General features: G+C 39.1%; 1 protein-coding gene across 2 annotated transcripts in view; it reads left to right on the top strand.

Annotated features, from left to right (window-relative positions):
• The window catches only part of chd6 (chromodomain helicase DNA binding protein 6), a 61192-nt gene that overhangs the window by 18616 nt on the left and 19869 nt on the right, over positions 1–22707 (top strand). For both annotated transcript variants that reach the window (XM_087801643.1, XM_087801642.1), the window contains exons 3-22: positions 10362–10995; positions 11356–11482; positions 13222–13372; positions 13441–13590; positions 14476–14541; positions 14656–14717; positions 16547–16664; positions 16773–16859; positions 16938–17075; positions 18930–19051; positions 19108–19351; positions 19425–19601; positions 20717–20860; positions 20932–21030; positions 21287–21443; positions 21512–21722; positions 21802–21997; positions 22068–22232; positions 22298–22477; positions 22585–22695. In XM_087801643.1, coding sequence (XP_087657769.1) covers positions 10362–10995; positions 11356–11482; positions 13222–13372; positions 13441–13590; positions 14476–14541; positions 14656–14717; positions 16547–16664; positions 16773–16859; positions 16938–17075; positions 18930–19051; positions 19108–19351; positions 19425–19601; positions 20717–20860; positions 20932–21030; positions 21287–21443; positions 21512–21722; positions 21802–21997; positions 22068–22232; positions 22298–22477; positions 22585–22695 — 3339 coding nt within the window. The remainder of the gene's footprint in view (positions 1–10361; positions 10996–11355; positions 11483–13221; positions 13373–13440; positions 13591–14475; positions 14542–14655; positions 14718–16546; positions 16665–16772; positions 16860–16937; positions 17076–18929; positions 19052–19107; positions 19352–19424; positions 19602–20716; positions 20861–20931; positions 21031–21286; positions 21444–21511; positions 21723–21801; positions 21998–22067; positions 22233–22297; positions 22478–22584; positions 22696–22707) is intronic.

The following is a 22707-nucleotide window of genomic DNA, read 5'->3' as shown; positions in this document are numbered from 1 at the left end:
TTGAGATTTGTGTTAACATTAAAACCAAGTTTCCTGATCAGGGCTGAAACTCAAGGATTGAAGAAGGATGTATTTTCTGATGAAAGTCTTTGTCCTGTAGCTCAACGTGCATTTCATTCCAGACTAAAACATTTGACAAACAACTTGAACCATCAACGAGCTTTTATAGTTGCAAAAAAAACGTCAAACACGAACTAAACATCCCTTACTGTCAACAGCACAGTGTCAATGCGTCCTGATATGCCATGTGTCAATGAGAGCCATGTTTTCTGAAAGGAAAGCAAGGCTTTGTGAGGTAGAATTATTGATTCATTGGCAGCTTTTCCTGGCGCTGCTCGCTCTCTTTACTTGCCTGGCCTTTCTGGCGGCACTGCAGAGGCCTGGTGTGCTTCTTTGTGTGCTAGAAAGAGAACACATGAATGAGGTGCTTTTTATCGTCAATGTTGTTATCATGGAGGTGCGTGTGTTTGGTTCAGACGAGCTGATGTGAGGTGTATGGTGGAAGCTCACTGAGCCACGACACATGAGCAGAAGAACATGTGTGTGTGTGTGTGTGTGTGCGTGTGTGTGTGTGTGATCGATCATGCAGACGGATTCAGACGAGATGTTGTTCTGGTGTGTGTTTTAGTATCGTCTGCAGCTGAGAAGATGGACATGGATGCAGACGAGGCCGTTACTGAGCCCGAGTCTGAGGCTAATTTTAGATTATAGGTTACCTGTAACTAACTGTAGCGCTACGCTAGTCTCACGGTACGATTTAATACAAGACATTGTTACACTTGCATCAATTTTGTATAAAGAATTAGGGGCAATTGAATTTCTCATATTAGTGAAATTTAAGTGAAAGATTTTTCCACTTTATTTTAATTCAATGAATAGAACTGAAAGGAAAAATATGTCCAAACATCAGCTTTAAAGCTGGAGCCAGCTGTATCCTCTTGTCCTCAGTCATCGTTGATTTCATTGTCCTTTCAGCTGCAGAGGATGTAATGACGGCTGCTATCTAGCGGCAGGAAGTTTAATTTTAACACTAAAATTAACTAAAGCCATTTGAAGGTTAATCCTAAATAAAAGAAAATTGTATTATTTTATTTTACACTAACTTGATAGAATATAAATTAACCAAAACATATCAATTATTTAAATAAAATATGATTTCAAAAAGCCAAAAGAAAACAAAACCCAAACTCATTTTTTAAAATGTCGAGTTGATTTACCGTAAGAGGTCAAAGGTAACACAGAGCTGTGAGGGGTTTGGATTTCTCTTCAAAATCCTCTACATAATTAAAAAAAAAGATAAACTATTTAGTTTGTTATTCACTAAATTATTTCTGTGTCAGTTGAGTCTTATTCACAAACTTTAAGAACAGAAAATCCAAGGATGTTTGGAATAATCATGACTTACTTACATACTTTGCTATGACAAGACATGAACCACAATAATAGTGAAAATGCCAGTGTTAGGATGTGATGAAGTAGATCAGTCTTTTTTTAAGAACTAGTACTATAATGTTGGACACCTTGGGTTGATGCATTAATGTATACGTTATTTATGATGAACCTGTGTAAGATGCTCCAACAGCTGAAATATGACCATATTATTAGGCCATCAGAACTTAAATCAGTATTTTGTGCTTCAATGTTTTCTTGTCATTATTGAATTATTTTTCATAATGTATTTCATATCTTTCTAAATAACATGGTAATATGCTTGTGAATATATATGTTTTGTTCTGGTTCTCTTTAGCTCCGCTGGTGTTGGTTTTAAGATCCTACAAAGGAGGTGCATCATTTAACCCAGTTTGTCAAGCAGTCATTCAGATGTTTCACACTCTAATGCCACTGACCTACTTGCACCTTCTGTCCTTCACGTCTCCACACAGATACTTCTTCAGAATCTTCCTACGTTCAAATATTACACTTTAAGTTTAAGGTTATTTGCGATGAAGGTCAAATAAAGTAAGTAAATAAGTGATATTTATAGAGCGCTTTTCTAGACCAGGGTCACAAAACGCTTAAAGAATCAAAACAATACTCAATAAAATATATACTTAAAAGGTCAAGATAACACAGAGACAAACACAGGAGTCTCAGAAAATCAGGGAAAAGCATGAACAAATAAAAGGGTCTTGAGATGTTTCTTGAAGGAGTCAGTAGATCATCAAACACAGATGTTTCTTGAAGGAGTCAGTAGATCATCAAACACAGAGATGTTTCTTGAAGGAGTCAGTAGATCATCAAACACAGATGTTTCTTGAAGGAGTCAGTAGATCATCAAACACAGATGTTTCTTGAAGGAGTCAGTAGATCATCAAAAGCAGATGTTTCTTGAAGGAGTCAGTAGATCATCAAACACAGATGTTTCTTGAAGGAGTCAGTAGATCATCAAACACAGATGTTTCTTGAAGGAGTCAGTAGATCATCAAACACAGAAGTTTCTTGAAGTAGTCAGTAGATCATCAAACGCAGAGATGTTTCTTGAAGGAGTCAGTAGATCAACAAACACAGATGTTTCTTTTAGGAGTCAATAGATCATCAAACACAGATGTTTCTTGAAGGAGTCAGTAGATCATCAAACGCAGAGATGTTTCTTGAAGGAGTCAGTAGATCATCAAACACAGAGATGTTTCTTGAAGGAGTCAGTAGATCATCAAACACATAGATGTTTCTTGAAGGAGTCAGTAGATCATCAAACGCAGAGATGTTTCTTGAAGGAGTCAGTAGATCATCAAACACAGATGTTTCTTGAAGGAGTCAGTAGATCATCAAACACAGAGATGGTTCCAAAGCTTAGGAGCAACAGTCTGGAAGGATTTCTCTCCTCTGGTCCGGAAGTTCAGGAACCATCAGTAGATTCTGATCCACAGACCTCAGAGCCCGAGCTGGGGTGTAAGTCTGGATCAGATCACTGATGGAAGGTCTGACCATGAATAGATCTGAAAGTAAGAACCAGAATTTTAAAATGATCCTGAAAAGAAACTGGCAGCCAGTGAAGAGTTCGAAGGATCGGAGAAATGTGAGTTCTTCTACTAGAGCGGCTCAGAATTATGTATCATTGTGCTTTTTTGAAGAATAAAAAAAATGGTAAAAACAAACTGTTCCTCGAATCTTGACGTGTCTGACGCCCTAACGTGGTTCGCCTTCCACTGTATCTGTGTTTCATGTTTTTTTGCACATATACCACATATTTAAATGAATGCAGTCAAGACCACCAAAGCTCCTCAACACTGTTCACTCTGTTCTAACTGATGCTTTATTTAATATCACAATATTGATTGGTTGAATTTAACATTTCGAATGTTGTAACGTTGGATTCGTTTTTTGAATAATTGAATTCATTTATTTGAATATTGAAAGGTTGAATTGTTTTTTTTATCGAATTAATGAATTTAAAAATGGAATATTTCCAGAATGAATGTCATTATTTTTTGGTTTGATATTTTAATTTCAATGGTTAAAAAAATTCTAGTTACATTATTTTTAAATTCGTAGCCTTTTAAATTCAATATAAAAAATGGATCAAAAAAACTTGGTTCTAGAAAATGTGTTTATTATTCAAATTGAATTCAATTATCATAAAAACGTATTCAATGTTAATGTTCATTCATTCATTCATTCATTCATTCATTCATTCATTCATTTCAGTCATATTCTAATGGAACTGACATACTTCCATACAACAGCAGATGCACTTCAACACACCCTCAGAACTTAGTGGAAGACACTAAATACTGACAACAAATTTGTTGTGATCGGTTGGCTGGGCGGCAAAGCGTGCTTAATTATGGTAGTGGTTCAGGTCACCGTTACAGAGAGGGTTGTTGTGAGTCATAGCATCTTATAAACAGTGTTTAGTTTGCAAGTTCAAAATAATGTTGTTAGACTGAAAAACTTATTTTGCGGATTTTGTTGAGGGGGGGCTTTTGGAACTTAAGTCCCACGATAAACGAGGGACCTCTGGTCCGAAGGGACTCCCTGCTATAATGAAGTTGTCTTTGAGACGGACAGTTTTATTCCTACAAAGGATGATATTCAGCTCACATTGAACCTTAATTTCTCCCGTTTGGCCCGAAACACTTAAACATAATAGTGCAACGATTGACCTCAGAAATGACTGCTTGACTTTTCTCCAGAGTCTCTTTAACCATCACACGGCTATTCATGGAACATTGAAGTAAGTCGTAAGAACATTCTCATCTTGATGATGACCTCTCTTCCTGTGGCGGCGCAGCTTTTACTAAATCATCTTCTATAGGCATCTCTGTTGAATATAGAACTTATTGTCAACTGAAGTGAAGACTCTTGATCTCACCGAACAGAATGAGAAGAAGACTTGACTCTATCGACCTCAGAGGAGACGTTGCATGTGTGGACAGGGATTATGAACGGTTGTAAGAGGAAAAGAGCAATTTGTGTTTTCACTGACATTTCCATAGTCGGTGGAGAAGAATGTGCTGTCGTTGGAAAGATGTTGGAAAGTGTGGGATAGGCAGGCTTGGCCCAGAGCGATGGGTGTCAACGTCTACACGTCTAAATCCACAATCAAATCAGAACCGTTTAGGAAAATAAATAACTAAAGGTTTTTTTCTCTCCTCCTTCTCATTCAACATATATACATGCAGTTGACACGGATCTGCGGTTGACCAATGAGGCGTGTCTGTTTTGGTCATGTGACGTGGGACTGGTCGAGTCACAAGCCTTTATCAACAGTTTTTAAAAGATATAACCAGTTCAACAATAGTGTTTATACGTAATTGTAATTGTTTATTGCACTTGCACAAGGCTTGGTAGTCAGGAGTGACTCGTGGAGTAATACTACAGTTACTTATGGAGTAATACTTCAGTGACTCGTAGAGTATTACTACAGGGACTTACGGAGTGATACTTCAGTGTCTCGCGGAATTATACTTCAGTGACTCGCCGAGTTATATTTCAGTGACTCGCGGCGTAATACTACAGTGACTCGCAGAGTTATACTTCAGTGTCTCGCGGAATTATACTTCAGTGACTCCCAGAGTTATACTTCAGTGACTCGCTGAGTTATATTTCAGTGACTCGCGGCGTAATACTACAGTGACTCGCAGAGTTATACTTCAGTGACTCGTGGAGTAATAATACAGTGACTTGTGGAGTAATACTACAGTGACTCGCAGAGTTATACTTCAGTGAATCGCAGAGTTTTTTTTCAGTGACTCGCAAAGTTATACTTCAGTGACTCGTGGAGTAATAATGCAGTGACTTGTGGAGTAATACTACAGTGACTCGCTGAGTTATACTTCAGTGACTTGCTGAGTTATAATGTATAAAACACAGTTGAGTATTTGGAATATTAAAGTATTTTAACTACGCAGTATAGTCCATAAACTACATTAAAGTAACTTATGTCATTCGTCTGTTATTTTGGCTATAATTTAGTACATCCTTGAAGTGGATCTAAATATTTTTTGTTTAACTACTGGAAGGAATTATGTCAGATTGTAAGAATTGAGACATCAATTATATACTGGAACAGTGATAGAAATATGGCTTGTCAGATATCATAAATCTCCAATTGTGTAACCTGTTACACGACTGTTAAAAGCTTTGGTTACACATGTAGAAATGCATTGTAAAGGTTGACATCCCATAAATCCTGCAAACTCCTATTTCAGACCTGGTGTTACTGGTACTGTTTCATCGCTGAAATGAACACATCCTCCTGTAGTGATGCACTCGATTCAAAAAGATACATTGAGCTCACGATACATTTTGATACGGTATATTTTGATTCACTTGCATCATTTTTGTTGACGATTTTAAGGGACACAGAATTTTAGGGACGTCTTGTGATTGTTTCACTCTCTCTAGCAATAGAACTGAAAAACAAAAACATGTCCAAACCTCAGCTTTAAAAGCATCTGGAGACGACTTCATACTATCCTCTCGTCCTCAGTCACCACCAGGATCTCATTGTTTCTTCAGCTGCGGAGGACGTAATGACCGCTGCCATCCAGCGGCCAAAAGATGATATAAATAAATATGATACAATATGATATCATAAGGTGAAAAAAACATCAATATATCCGTGTATCGGTTGTTTTCTAACTGCCTACTTCCTGAATATGGCTTTTACTTAGAAGTATTACGTTGCTAGACAGAGGACATGGATAACATGGCAAAAAAAGTTCAAACAAACATTAAAAAAACTACTTTTAGACGATCGATAGATGTTTGCCATCAACACAAACTGTTTATAGTTGACAGGACGATGACGCAAGTTTTGTCAGTGTGAACAACAAAAGATGAAACACAAAGCTGGACTTATTCACACATTTACACGGAGGTTGGTTTAATAATTTATACTCAATGCAAAGTCATGGGAAAAAAAAAGAGGGCTTCACTTAAACTGGGTCTGATGCTACCATCGGGTGTGTTTACGTCTGCCTCCCTGCTCCAGTTTCCATGGCAACGTCCCTGCTAGCCCTCACATCCCCCAACTCTGCCAGCGAGGTCGCTGAGCTGGCAATCTCCGTCTCAGTGTGCGTCTTTGTGTTCATTGTCTGGGTGTGTTTGATGGAGATGTGTCTTCTGCAGAAGCCACCAGATGAATCGTATCCATCGCACATGTAGAGCTTCACGTGGATGAGCGTCCTCTCCACGCCAACCCCCTCGCAACAGCGTCGGCCCCTCCACGCCGAGCCTCGTCCTCGCTGCTCTCTAAATACAATCGCTCGATCGTGCCACTTTTAGAATCTTCGTTTCTCTCGCAGATTTGCTGTCATAGGAACCAAGCCGTCACGTTGACGTGACAGGCTGCAGCAGACACGTGTGAAGTGATCCAGGAACCAGCGGTGTGGAAGTACTTTGACGGTTTTTTCTTTCCCGCTGCATATGGGGTTCATTTCCACAGGTTTACATGTCATGAGCCGACGTGGTTACAAGTGTGTGTCGAGTGTAAGACGTGCGAGCATATGGACGTCTGTCACTCAACGTAGATGTGAGAGTTGTTACTGCCGCGTCTTCTCACACCTTCCTGATGTATTCTTTCAGCCGTGTCTGGCTGTATTATTAATAAATGGGTTTAATAATTGAAAAAGTTGGGTTCACTCCGACCAAGCAAGCGTTTACCAATTTAAAAGACGGCGAAAAAGACAAGAATGTTTTACTACAGTAATAATCCAAAGATTTTCCCATTTTTATTTCATAACATTAATGTTTGCATTTTCTAGAACTCTTACTTGTGTCAGTTGAAAGTGAAAGTTTGTACTATATATGAAGAAAGAGGTTGATTTAATGTGTGTTATTGTTGTGTAGCTATACACAGTTCCTTGACGGCTGCTTTACAAACGTTATATTGAGGATTCTTTTGTCCAGTTGTGAGTCAATTTGAGTCAGTCTCTGTCAGACCCTCTTATGGTTTTAACTTGATGGTCTTCGTCACAAACTAGACACACCCATCAACCAAGTTCACTAAATTGATGGACGTGCTTGTTTGATTCTGGTTGAATTGGCGAACAAACTCAATCACACTAGGGGCCAAAATACTTGAGCAATGTAGGTTAGTAAGAAAGAGTCTGATACTGTTGTCTTTTCACTTTATTTTCATTTCGACGATGACTGAGGATTAGAGGATACAGCAAATTTTGGATACCAGTACTGATGCCGATACCTCAATTCTAACTAAATAAAATGCCATCACGCATAGTACAAATATTGAGCTACATTTTACAGCTCTGGTAGTTTTTCACTTCAAGCTGCTACCTAACGGAACAAAACAAATCCACACACCCTCAAGTTTTGATCACGCCTATCTACAAAATCTTGGTCTCGATACTCGGTACTACCGAAGCATTTCGAGCATTTCAGTGCCACAAAAGAACCCAGTTTGACACCAGTCCTAGAGACAGCCTAGAAACTGCAGCTGCTATTAAAGCAAATTCTAATAAATCTGTTCTAATAATTAAACTAGAAGAGAGTAGAACAATCACTAAAATATAGTGCCACCTAAAATTGTTGCAAAAATGATCTCGTATAGTGTTATGAGATTAGCCTATTGCTACTAGGCCTATTTCCACTACCTCCTTCCAAGACATTATTGGCTTCTCTTTATTTTACCTTTAATCTCACCCTTCTCATCTTCTTTTGCCACATTCCACTCATGTCTGTCTAAAAATAAAAGGTGGTCACATGTTGACCTTCACCAACTCTTTGAGATTATGACAGAATGGGTTATAATGGACACCAGGATCGTTCATCAGCTGCAACTTTTTCACCTAATGTCACAGAATGTAAATCAGAAGAAACGATGTGTGGCTTCACCAAACTCATGACATCATGAGCATAATGACAGCCTTTACATTTAGTGGAACCTCAAGTGATATCAGGGTGAAGGAACTCACTGCTGGCCTCTTGCTTAAGGATATTTTGGTGTATTTTTTAAACATTAAAATTAATTTTATTGTGTTTTTTCCTAAACTAAATCCCTCCTGGTTTGAGTGTTTTTCGTAGTGAGGTTTCAATCCCGACCCTTGCTACACTCGGTTCAGTTTAATGCTAAAGCAGCAAATTATAATGGATAGTGTCTGAGGGGAGTCTTTAATTTAATCAGGTCTTGACTCCTCTTTTGTGATCAGAATATTCTATTCCTTGTCTGGTATCGTCTCATATCATAATTAAAATGAAGCGTCTCGCAGGAAGGAGGTGTTGAAACGGTTCTGGATAATGTCCAAACTAAAATAAGTTGGTCTTTTCAGCAGTTTGCCAAAATCAAGACGAGTGGTTATAACACTGAATTTTAAGACTAGGAAATTAAAATAAGTAACATTACGACCGGCTGCATAGTAATGGAAGGTTGTACATTTTAGTGGAAGTTGATTAAGGGCAGAGATTGTAATGACTTTCCCCTTATTTTCTCATCATGCATTCATTTGTTGAACAATAAGATAAGATAATGCAGTTGTTAAAATCATTTGGAGATAGGAAAAAACCTTCCCAGGGAGGTCTCGGCCGACAGGCGTTGGCCAAACTGGAACTTTAATTTATAAAATCTATTATTATTAATCTATGACTATTGATGAGACGTCACCTCCTGAATAAACTATTTTTTTTTTTAATATTAGTTTAAATTTGTCTCAATCTAGAACATCCATATCAGGAAGTGTACTACTAAACGTTCATCCACGAGACACTATTACAATAGTGATAGATAGATACATAGAGAATAGCAATACGGCAATATATCACGATAAATTGTATATAAATTGTACTGTATTGATATTCCACAGAACTGTATTGTTTTCTGTTTTTTTGGCTTTAAAATCACATTTATATTTTTTTATCTTAGTTCCTTTATGGTTTACTGTTCAATACAGTGTGTTAAAAATAAAATACTTTTTTTATATTTTTATTTACAATTAATTTACAACGCAAATATTCACTGCGGTTTTGTCATTTTTGTGTTGCAATAAAACTTCCGGCTGCTAGATGGCAGCAGTCATTAGGTCCTCAGCAGCTAAAGACATGGTTCTACATTTCAGTCTTGCAATGCATGCTGGGATGCTTCAACCCAAGAGCACATTAATCCAACTCACTAAAACTCATAATGGGCACCATGAGTGTGATTCATGTTCGTGAGAATGAGCTCTTGTCATGTGACAACGGGTCACATCGTGAGGCGTGATGACGATATTAGACATCATGTGGGAATTGGGGTCTCATTAAGAGAGCCTGTTGTAAGTAAGTAATTTGTATAGCGTTTTTCCAGACCAGAGTCACAAAACGTTAAACAATCAAAACAACACTCAATAAAGTATATTCTTTAAAGGTCAAGATAAAACCAATAACACAACAGGAGTTCCAGAAAATCAAAAAAAAGCCTGAACGACTAAAAATGTTTTAAGATGTTTCTTGAAGTAGATCCATCAAGTACAAAGAGAGAGGAAGATCGTTCCAAAGAAGATCATCTAAAGGTGTTTTTCCCTCAAATGAACTAGAAGCTTTGTATAAGATGATAAGTCAACAGAGACAACATCGTTACTCTCAAGCTTTATATAATTGATATGATTATTACTGTCTTGACAACCCCAGAAGTAACATTATAGCTTAGCTTAACTTAGCTTTTAAGGGACATTTTCATCGGCCCGAAAACTAGTTTGCGATACCTTCTCGACTCAAGTCCAGTCGCGAGGGAGTTGCAGGGAATAGACTAGTTGGAGGGTTTTTGAAGTCTATAATGTCTCAATTCATTTGCGGCAATGTTGCAGAGACTTACTTTGTTTTCGCCTTAGAGACGTATCAGAGATGCTAGACTCTCAGGAGTGGCCTTCGCAGAAAAGTATCTGTTTTTTTGGTGAATGAAATTAAAATAGTTATTCTTCTTTTAGATGTTCACTGGTCTCCTGAAGCACACGCCTCCTCCACCCTCCTCTGCTGCAGACTCCTCCTCTGCCTCGGACCAAAACAACAACGCACAAACCAGCGTTCCCACAATCCCAAGGGGTCACCTGGTTGTGGGCCCCAAGGACCAACTCTGCCTCATCACCCCGGTGGGAAGCTCGCTGATGTCCAATCACTGCTCGGCGTCCGGGACCCACGGCTCCAAGCACTCGGCGGGGGCCCCTCGGCCTCCGTCCTCCTTCAGCGAGGAGGACGACGGCGGAGGGGGAGGCAGGGTCAAGAAGAAACGAAAGAAAAAGGACAAGAGGGAATGTACTCGGGGAGGGGGGGAGGCGGGCACGGAGAGCATCAGACCAAAGAAACGGCGGGAGGAGAAGGAGCTGAAGGAGGAGACTGTGGTGACTCTGAGGAAGAGCAAAGTCCACAAAGAGGGGAGAGAGAAGAAGGAGCGCAGGACAAAAGGGAGGGAGGAGGCTAGAGAGACTGGAAAGGCGGCGAAGAATGTCATCAGCAGGAAGTCAGCAGCCCAGGCTGGACAAGTCCAGGTGCCCCTTAAGGTGCCTGGTAAAAGAGGAAGGAAGCCCAAAGTGAAAATCCTTCCTCCCATTCCAACATTTCAAGGTTGGTTTCAGAAAATTTAAGTCGTTTAACTCACTCAAGTGATGATGAATATTACTAACACGGACCAATGACAGAACGTTTCCATGTTGGAAGTTCAACCCTCGAAGCTCAGCTCAGAGTTTTACTGCATATTTCACGACCGAACGTATGAAGTGCAGGTAAAATTGTCACATGGTGCTGCTTTAAGTAGTGTTTGAGTTCTAATCTTTGAACTTTTATCAAATAAAAAAAACATCAAAAGTCCATTTTGCAGAAAGAAAATAATCAAACAGAACCTATAATAATGTCCTGGTGCAACTAGTTATATTAATATTCTGAATAATCGATCATTTTTCTTCTTTAAATGTACTCATGGAGCAGTACCATCTTCAAGACTTCCCACGAAGAATCACGGGCAGCTGCCATCCAGCCAAAATGTCAACCATGTCCCAGCAAATAGCAAGAGCCTTGTTCTCTCGGCGCCTAAACCCAGGGGACGCAAACCCAGGTAAGATCTTTTGTTTTCAGAAGAAAAGGTAAGGACTACTCGTGGGAAAGCTTAATGTCATTTTCATTATGCAATAGTTGCACAACATGCCCTTAAAGTTTTGCATGTTGTATACGAGAGAGCTAAAAATACTTGGTCATGAATATAAACATGATTCACATGCATCATCTTTTCTTGTATCTTTAGCTCAAGTCTCCTTCAATTTGATGTCCCGTTGTTTCAGCTCACAGTGACTCATGGTTATGTTGCTCTGTCCTGTAAAACATGTTCTTACAAATGTAGATTTACCTGTGTATAGATACCTATAAATATACGATACCTTTAGAAAGAATGTCGCCTTTTGTTAAAAACAATCTATGAATATGGCTGCATGATTCATACGATATATTCAGCTCGAGATACGATTCATACGATATATGCAGCTCAAGATACGACTAAATACGATAAATTCAGCTCGAGATACAATTCATACAATATATGCAGCTCAAGATACGACTAAATACGAAAGATTCAGCTCAAGATACGATTAAATACGATAAATTCAGCTCAAGATACGATTAAATACGATAAATTCAGCTCAAGATACGATTAAATACGATAAATTCAGCTCAAGATACGACTAAATACGAAAGATTCAGCTCAAGATACAATTTAATATAATAAATTCAGCTCAAGATGCGATTAAATATAATAAATTCAGCTCAAGATGCGATTAAATACGATAAATTCAGCTCAAGATACGATTAAATACGATAAATTCAGCTCAAGATACGATTAAATACGATAAATTCAGCTCAAGATACGATTAAATACGATAAATTCAGCTCAAGATACGATTGAATACGATAAATTCAGCTCAAGATACGACTAAATACGAAAGATTCAGCTCAAGATACAATTTAATATAATAAATTCAGCTCAAGATGCGATTAAATATAATAAATTCAGCTCAAGATGCGATTAAATACGATAAATTCAGCTCAAGATACGACTAAATACGAAAGATTCAGCTCAAGATACAATTTAATATAATAAATTCAGCTCAAGATGCGATTAAATATAATAAATTCAGCTCAAGATGCGATTAAATATGATAAATTTAGCTCAAGATTCGCTTAAATACGATATATTCAGCTCAAGATACGACTAAATACGAAAGATTCAGCTCAAGATACGATTTAATATAATAAATTCAGCTCAAGATTAGCTTAAATACGATATATTCAGCTCACGAAACGATATATTTCTATACAATTGCATAATTTTCATACCATTTTTCGGGGAAACTGAATTTTAGACAACTTGTGATTCTTCCACTTTATTTTGGTTGCATTAATAGAACTGAAAATCAAATGATGTCCTAACATCAGCTTTAAAAGCAGGTGGATCAGGCTGTATCCTCTCGTCCTCAGTGATCAGTTGGATCTTGCAGGGTTTCATTCTTCCTTTAGCTGTGACTGCATCTAGTGGCTGGAAATTTAACACATAAACACAAAAATGAACAAACATGTTTGCATGATATAAGTAAAAATTCAATTTATTTTATTTCACACAAACTTAATTGAATACAAATAAATGTAATAATAAAATGTAAATATGATTTAAAAGCCAAAAAAAGAAGAATATTTGAAAAAAAAGAAAAAAAAAGATGCTGTTAAATATTGATCTAGAATGTTGATTTAAAAATAAATTGTATCTATTTTTTTTTCTGTTCACACCCATATGATTTTCTTCTCCAGAGATCCTGGTGTGGTGCCGGTGGAGAAGAAGAAAAAAGCCAAGAGGAGAAACCAGGAGGCGACTCCACAGGAGGCGGCGGAGAGCGACGATACTACCTCAGTGTCCACCATCACCATGGGCGAGGACAGCCAGGACGCGCTGGACAACTCTGTGAGTCTACATGCTAGGATATCCATCAACGACCTTTTCTCAACCGTCTTTTTTCCCGTCGTCTCCAGAAACGTCGTTCAGTCCGTCAGGTCAAGAGGAGGAAGTACAACGAGGATCTGGACTTCAAAGTGGTCGACGACGATGGAGAGACGATCGCTGTCTTGGGCGCCGGTCGCATCGCTGCTCTGAACGCTACAGCACTGGCGTGGCAGGCCGAGGTGAAGATAGATAAAGAAACCTCAAATTACAGAGTGTATTCCCTTACTTTTATTCACCTCTTTGTTTTTGTTTTTATTAGTATATGTATGATTTGTTAAGAATTTTGGGCAATTTTACCAATTTTCTGTTTGACTGTAAAGCTGCACTGCCTCATATTTTTCAATTTAGGATGAGGATCAAATCTTTTTTAGCAGCACAAATCTTCTTTTGCTCCTTTGGTCTTTTTCCTGTTAGAAATCTCCATTTAATTGTATCATCAGTGTGTGTTTGTACAAAACTCTCTTTTCATTGAAATATTGACATTAGAAAATGATCTGAAAAAACGTTGTTTTTTCTGGAAATTAAATCTTGTTGACCATAACCACACCCACTCTGCTGTGATTGGTCAAACGTGGAGGTTTTTTTTACTACTCGTCATCAATCCCGGAAGTCTCCGCCTCCAAGGGACTCTTTGTATAAACAAAGCGGGGCATGATTACAGCTGGAGTGAAGCCATTATTAGGTCATAATGGACTCTCGTAACCTCTCGTTCGTCCAGATTTCAGAGCACCTTAATAAAGTATAGTGTAAAACATGGTCATGATGAGAAGTTACTGCATCTTGGAGAGAAAGACTTCAACATTTCAATTAGTCAGTAGAGTTGATCATTAGTTGAACTTTAACTTCACTTAAAAACTAGAGAATCTGAAGATCAAGGCAAATGTTTTTAAATGTTAATATATATTATATTAAATCCCATTCTTCCCATCCTTACGATTGGCTCAAACAATGAAGTGAAGCTGCAGTGGCGAGATGTTCCTCTTATGACATCATTTTAAAATGAACCCCTCCGTTGTGTTAATGCTTCTTATAATTCAAGAGTATTTTATCTTGATCACTTCCAGGAGCCGCCCGAGGACGAGGCTAACATCATTGAAAAGATCCTCTCTGTCAGAGCGCTGAAGAAGGAGGTATGAAAATGTCTCTCCGTTTTAAACATCTCCGCCCCGGCGTCTGGTCGAAGTTACCCGAGAGATGCCACTGCGTCCTTGAACTCACGATCACTTTTATGTTCCCGTCTGCAGATTTCCTCCATGTCTGAGGACCAAGATGAGGCGGAGGAGTTTTATGTCAAATACCGAAATTTGTAAGTTTGCTTTAACTTTTTTCTTCATTGCTGTGAAAAGACGACATTTAAAAGTTTGTCTCTACATCTCAAACACTGAACATTACAGGTTCCCACGACATCCGTAGAACTATGAATGGAAGGTCGTTAAAATCTTTCTAATGAATGTAGTTTTCGGTGAATAAACCTAAACAAATAAGGAGAATATTTGTAGAGAAACGTATGTTTACAGTGTTAATGTTAAGAGTTTAAGAATTGTATATATTAATGAGTGACAGAGACATTTCCTCGATAGTCTTTTTTTCTTCTAAATCATCTGTTTCTTAAAAGGTTTTCGACCAAAGGGACTAAACACTCGAACATCAAATCTCCATAATATACAAGAATATTCATGGTCATGATTTGCTACTCGTTTGTGTCAAATATGTTTAAAGAAGATAAACAAGATGTGCTTCTTTGTGGCGATGAGAAGAAGTTCTGAGGACAGACCTGAAACTGGTGAATGATGAAGGCGTTAATGAAGCGTATCATCGGCGCCTCCTGCTGAATAGTTTTGATGACATTGATTCCGCCCACAGAGTAAACTTTACACGCCGATCTCTGGCAGCGTTTGTTCTCCCGAGTCGACTTTTTTTGACCTTCCAGTCTCCAGAGAAAGAAAGTCTAATCTTTGAAATCATAGATAACAATTGTGTGTGTTGTCATTCAACAACATTCAATCAAACTAAACTTAATATATTTTGAATTGAATTACATAAAGTGATTATCCTCCAAATCTATCTTCTATTCTTTCAGATATTCTACTGAGACTTGTTAATATTTGCTCGGGATTTATTTTTTTATTGTTTTAAAAATGATGGTTTAGTTACAGAATCTTATCGCATTATAGTGGCTCAGAATCCAAGATTACACAACAAGTAGTTTTCAAAAGGTATAAACATTAGGGCTGTTTATTGGAAAGAATCGGGCGATTTAATACATATACAGGGTTATTGATTGTATAAAGGTGATAAAGTAAGGACAACAAAATGAAGAGTTTCTTTTAAACAATGTCTTTGTATGATAATTATTTGAGCATAATCGGAACACGATGAAGACGAGAAATGATCTACAGTATAATTGTGTTTCACAAGGGAAGAAATTCAAGAATTTGCAAAATTGTTTTTGGATTAACGCATTTAAACGTTAACAGATTTCTGTTTGAAAACCACAATGAATATTTGCATGTAAAATGTTGATTAACGGTGCAGTTGAATATCGATACACTATCATAAATAACAATATTGCAATATTTAAGAGCATCAATATTTTCTTACACCTTGCATTTTTTTGGTTGAATGATAATAATTGTTCATAACATGATTCAATATTAATTCAACATACAAACCCATGGAGATTATTTGGCTTTTGAAAGATTGTCTTTCCTTATAACAATAAAACTAAGTGCAAATGTGTATATATAAGAAACACATGAAGAAAAATAAAGAGCAGTTGTACTCGTGATGTTTCTATAAGGGCTGACGTATACGTCTGTATTTTCGTACGTCTTTGTTCCATATAGATTAGGTGTCTTTTGTTCAGCTGTTGCCGAGTAACTGATTCAATCTATATCCGTCTTCACCTGTTAGTTAAAACTCTGGTCTGTGTACAGTGTGTGACGCGTGACTCGTCAGTGAACCAGGATTTTATGGATTTCACTGTCGATGTCAATATCGACTTCCTACTGGCTCTTGTTTGTCTGAATTATTGTTTGTAAACTCATTTATATTAGCAGGAAGTCATTTGCACAATGCTTTCCAGTATAGGCACTATTTGACTGATTTCTTCTTTGGTTTCGCTCAACGCTCTAGTTCCTACATGCACTGCAAATGGGCAACGCTGGAGGAGCTGGAGAAAGATCCCAGAATCCACCAGAAGATAAAACGCTTCAGGACCAAACAGGCTCAAATGAAACACTTGTTCACTGAGGTGATTAATCTGTGACTTTCTACGCCCTTTAATCAATAATACTCATCAACGGTTCGACCACCATCCAGTGTGATGCTCACGTGTTTTCCGTTTCTTAATCCGCGACAGCCCGACGAGGATTTATTCAACCCTGACTATGTGGAGGTGGACAGGGTTCTGGAGGTGGCCGTCACCACGGATACTGATACCGGCGAGGTAAGAGGCTTGTAAACAAGTGCGAGCTTTGCACCGTTAAGATGCTGTAACTAAGTATCATCTGGAATCCGGGAGCAGGAGGTCACTCATTATCTGGTGAAGTGGTGCAGCCTGTCGTACGAGGAGGCCACCTGGGAGCTGCAGGAGGACCTGGACCCCGAGAAGATTAAAGAGTTTGAGAGGATTCAGAAGCTGCCTCCGGACATCAGACACGTCGTAAGATTTCTTCTGTGTTATCATTAATACAATGTGTAGCAACGCAACCTCTCAGCGGTGCTTGACAAGTCATTCACGCAGACACACACATTAGTCACACATGTGTTAGTCACCCTGGAACCTAATAGTTCCACTGTAGACATACAGTCTAAACAATGGCTGGGTTTCCGGGAATTGGTGAAGAGGCTTGTAAGTGCTACGATCTTCTTACGAGCGCTCTTAAGAACGCTGCGAGGAAAGTGTTTCCCAGAGTCGCTCTTAGTGACCAAATGCTCAGAACTTTACAGATGATCCATTTTATAAAGGCGTTGCTAAGAGCTACTTACAAAACTCTTTTTTCTTGATCTTAAGGTTCTTCTAAGAAGGCAGTCAAGATCATGCCTGGGAAACACCTGTATCTTAGCGCTCCTTCTTAGCCAAACGCTTCTTACAAGCCTTCTTTCGTACTTAAAGATGCAGTAAGTTCCTCATCATGACCATGTTTTACACTTATTACTTTATAAAGTTGCTATGAAATCTGGGCGAACGAGAGGTTACGAGAGTCCATTATGACATTATAATTGCGTGTAAAAAGGGTTTTTAGTGGGCGGAGCTTAAGATCATTTTCTAATGTCAATATTTAAAAGAGTTTTGTACAAACACACACTGATGATACAATAGAGTCACACATCACAACAACACACACACACTGATGATACAATAGAGTCACACATCACAACAACACACACACACTGATGATACAATAGAGTCACACATCACAACAACACACACACACTGATGATACAATAGAGTCACACATCACAACAACACACACACACTGATGATACAATAGAGTCACACATCACAACAACACACACTGATGATACAATAGAGTCACACATCACAACAACACACACACACTGATGATACAATAGAGTCACACATCACAACAACACACACACTGATGATACAAAAGTCACACATCACAACAACACACACACACTGATGATAAATAGAGTCACACATCACAACAACACACACACACTGATGATACAATAGAGTCACACATCACAACAACACACACACTGATGATACAATAGTCACACATCACAACAACACACACACACTGATGATACAATAGAGTCACACATCACAACAACACACACACACTGATGATACAATAGAGTCACACATCACAACAACACACACACACTGATGATACAATAGTCACACATCACAACAACACACACACTGATGATACAATAGTCACACATCACAACAACACACACACACTGATGATACAATAGAGTCACACATCACAACAACACACACACACTGATGATACAATAGAGTCACACATCACAACAACACACACACACTGATGATACAATAGAGTCACACATCACAACAACACACACACACTGATGATACAATAGAGTCACACATCACAACAACACACACACTTATGATACAATAGAGTCACACATCACAACAACACACACACTGATGATACAATAGAGTCACACATCACAACAACACACACACTGATGATACAATAGTCACACATCACAACAACACACACACTGATGATACAATAGAGTCACACATCACAACAACACACACACACTGATGATACAATAGTCACACATCACAACAACACACACACTGATGATACAATAGTCACACATCACAACAACACACACACTGATGATACAATAGAGTCACACATCACAACAACACACACACACACTGATGATACAATAGAGTCACACATAACAACAACACACACACTCATCAACACATTAAAACGATCAAATCTGGGAAACCTGACCATTAACAGTCGTAAACCACCTGGTAATACCTTGTGTTCCACAGGAACGTCCTCCTGCAGAAAACTGGCACAAGCTGGAGAGGACGAGAGGCTACAGGAACGGTAACCAGCTGAGAGAATATCAGTTGGAAGGAATGAACTGGTTACTCTTCAACTGGTACAACAGGTGAGTTCTGGAGGCTCTGACACCTGAAACTATCCTTCATCACACCTTTCTTTCAGGAAAAACTGTATCCTGGCTGATGAGATGGGTTTGGGTAAAACCATCCAGTCCATCACCTTTCTGTTCGAGATCTTCAGCAAGGGCATCCGAGGTCCCTTCCTCATCATCGCGCCGCTCTCCACCATCACCAACTGGGAGAGGGAGTTCCGCACGTGGACGCCCCTGAACGTCATCGTGTATCACGGCTCGCAGATCAGTCGACAGATGATTCTACAGTACGAGATGTTTCACAAAGACACGCAGGTAGGATCGGACGGTGAAGACCTGAACACTCATCGTGTCGTTCACTCGCCCGTCATCGTCTCGTCGTCCTCAGGGTAACTCCACCACCGGCGTGCTCAAGTTCCACGGCCTGATCACCACGTTCGAGATGATCATGGCCGACTGTCCGGAGCTGAGGAAGCTTCAGTGGAGATGCGTGGTCATCGACGAGGCTCACAGGCTGAAGAACAGAAACTGCAAACTCCTGGAAGGACTCAAACTCATGAACCTGGTCAGTAGAAGTGAAGAGATTCCATGAAACTGGATGAGACTCGATTGGAAAAACTGATGACACATTTGAAATGACTGGTGTATAGAAATGAGGGCTTTTACTTTAATGCGTTAATAACATTCATTATTAAACCTCAAATTAGAATGTTGTGAAAATGATCTTTACATTATTAACACTTGAGTGGCATTTCAATGCAAAGTCAGGCAAAAGCGTTTTTAAACATTGAAGGACTTGACAAGTGGTGCTTTACTTTAAAAGACTCGGGGAGCACGTCTTTGTCAGGGCCTTTTAAAAAGTTTATTCACAAAAAAACTACAGACGGGACTGTGGAAGTAGATCAGTGATTCAGATTTATTTTTTTTGTAATGTATTTTTTCAAGCATTGAATATATATATTTTTTAATGATTGATATCATTTATCATATCATATTTAAATGTTGAATTGTTTTTTATTAAATAATTGACTTCCATTATTTCAGTATTAAAATAAAAAGGAATTGAATTTCATAATTAAAAATATAATTTTATGGATTTTATAATTTTTTATATTTAAATTCAATATTTTTTTGGTTTTGAAGTCCTTAAAATTCAATTAAAAATGTTTGTTTAATAATCCCACCTGACAATACCTGAAGAGTTTCATTCGTTGATGCGCAGACGATCACATGACGACACAGAAACACTGGTGCGTAGATAAAAGGTATTTTCCGGAAAATGTGTCGAATCTTTTTCGACGTCTGGGGTTTAAAAATCTGATATTAAATATCATCCAATGTGTGGTTTCTGATGTCAAAGGATTTCAGCAGGAATGATGTCATACTATGACGGACAGATCGATTGTGTTAAGTTGTGTTTGCCGACACTTTAGTGTATTCATTTGCCCCTGAAATACTAAAAAAAACATTCAAAAAGAGAAACTTGCATAACTTGTTTTGGCTCAAAAACCAAAAACTATATATATTTTAAGTTTTTTTTAGGGCAATACATGCTGTTTATGTGTTTTCTTTGTGAATATTTGTGGAACTCTGCTGCTGAGATTGATGACATGTTTTGTAAAAGCTTGGATTCCGTCTTTAACCTTGCAACGTCTTTCTAATCTTCTTGTGTCGCCTCAGGAACACAAGGTTCTTCTGACAGGAACTCCTCTGCAGAACTCGGTCGAAGAGCTCTTCAGTTTGTTGAACTTCCTGGAGCCGCTGCAGTTTCCTTCAGAAAGTTTATTCCTCGAAGAGTTCGGTGACCTCAAAACGGAGGAACAGGTATGGAGTCCATTTTAGATATAAATATAACTCAAATCTAATTGTTGTTTTTGCATTGAAAACTTCTCAAGGTCAAAAAGCTTCAGGCGATCCTGAAGCCTATGATGCTGCGGAGACTGAAGGACGACGTGGAGAAGAATCTTGCTCCTAAAGAAGAGACTATTATAGAGGTGTGTGGGAAACTTTCTTCGTCTCGTTAAGATTTATTTCCATTTGGTTAACACTTTCCCAGCTTAACAAATATAATTCTGTAAAAACTAGATTCGTTCTGGGCAATGTTTTTATTTGGAACTCACAAGGTCACAGTGAAACTTTATTGACTCTAGTTTTTTGTTTGAAACATTTACGAAAATAAAAGGCCTTCATGTGATGTTGACATGATTTGTCCATAGTTGTTTGTCTTCTAACGTGCTTCTGTCCTGACAGGTGGAGCTGACGAACATCCAGAAGAAGTACTACCGGGCCATACTGGAGAAGAACTTCTCCTTCCTGTCCAGAGGAGCCAACCAGCACAACATGCCGAACCTCATCAACACCATGATGGAGCTGCGCAAGTGCTGCAACCACCCGTACCTGATCACAGGTAAGAGCAGAACACCCTTGTTTGTGGACTCCTGGTCACCTAAAATGAATCCTCTGGGCTCTTCTCAGGAGCCGAGGAGAAGATTCTGGACAACTTCAGGAGAAGTCACAGTCCAGATGCTGTTGACTTCCAGCTGCAGGCCATGATCCAGGCGGCTGGGAAACTGGTTTTGATTGACAAGCTGCTCCCCAAATTGCTGGCCGGCGGACACAAGGTCCTGGTCTTCTCTCAGATGGTGCGCTGCCTGGACATCCTGGAGGACTACCTCATACAGAAGCGGTGAGAAAACGCAAAACAATGCAGAGTGAAATTGCATTCTTGAATAGGAAATTCAATTTTTTTAAAATTATGTTTGCAGCTACACCTACGAGCGGATCGATGGGCGCGTGAGAGGAAACATGCGACAGGCAGCCATCGATCGCTTCTGCAAACCCGATTCAGATCGTTTTGTTTTTCTGCTGTGCACCCGAGCGGGAGGCCTGGGCATCAACCTGACGGCAGCCGACACTTGCATCATCTTTGACTCGGACTGGAACCCTCAGAACGACCTGCAGGTGAGAGGGCAGCGACTGAACTTGTCCGTCACAAGACACAGATGACGATTCCTGTCGTCTCTCCTTCCAGGCTCAGGCTCGCTGCCATCGGATTGGTCAAAGCAAAGCAGTGAAGGTGTACAGACTGATCACCAGGAACTCGTACGAGCGGGAGATGTTCGACAAGGCCAGCCTGAAGCTGGGACTGGACAAGGCTGTCCTCCAGGACATCAACCGCAAAGGAAGCCTCAACGGGGTGAGTCCAGTGGATGTCGTGGATTTAATGAAGACATCCATCTAAACTTAAAACGCTCTGGTCAGGTGCAGCAGCTGTCCAAGCTAGAGGTGGAGGACTTGTTGAAGAAAGGAGCTTATGGAGCTTTGATGGACGAGGAAGACGAGGGATCCAAGTTCTGCGAGGAAGACATCGATCAGATTCTGCAGAGAAGAACGCAGACCATCACCATCCAGACGGAGGGGAAAGGCTCCACCTTTGCAAAGGTAAATGAAAATGACATTTCTCCACATTAATGTGTTCAAATAATATTTTTGCTCAAACGATTCAGCAGCTGACGCACAAAATACAAGAATGTTTTTTTTTTTTTTAGGCCAGTTTTGTCTCATCGGGCAACAGAACCGACATTTCTCTGGACGACCCCAACTTCTGGCAGAAATGGGCCAAAATTGCAGAAGTGGAGATCGACTCCAAATCAGAGAAGGTACGAGTGAGT

This window comes from Callionymus lyra, chromosome 10 (assembly GCF_982586985.1).
Source record: "Callionymus lyra chromosome 10, fCalLyr1.hap1.1, whole genome shotgun sequence".
Taxonomy (NCBI): domain Eukaryota; kingdom Metazoa; phylum Chordata; class Actinopteri; order Syngnathiformes; family Callionymidae; genus Callionymus; species Callionymus lyra.
The sequence above is the reverse complement of the archived record's forward strand: the minus strand, read 5'-3'. Positions and strand labels throughout refer to the sequence as shown.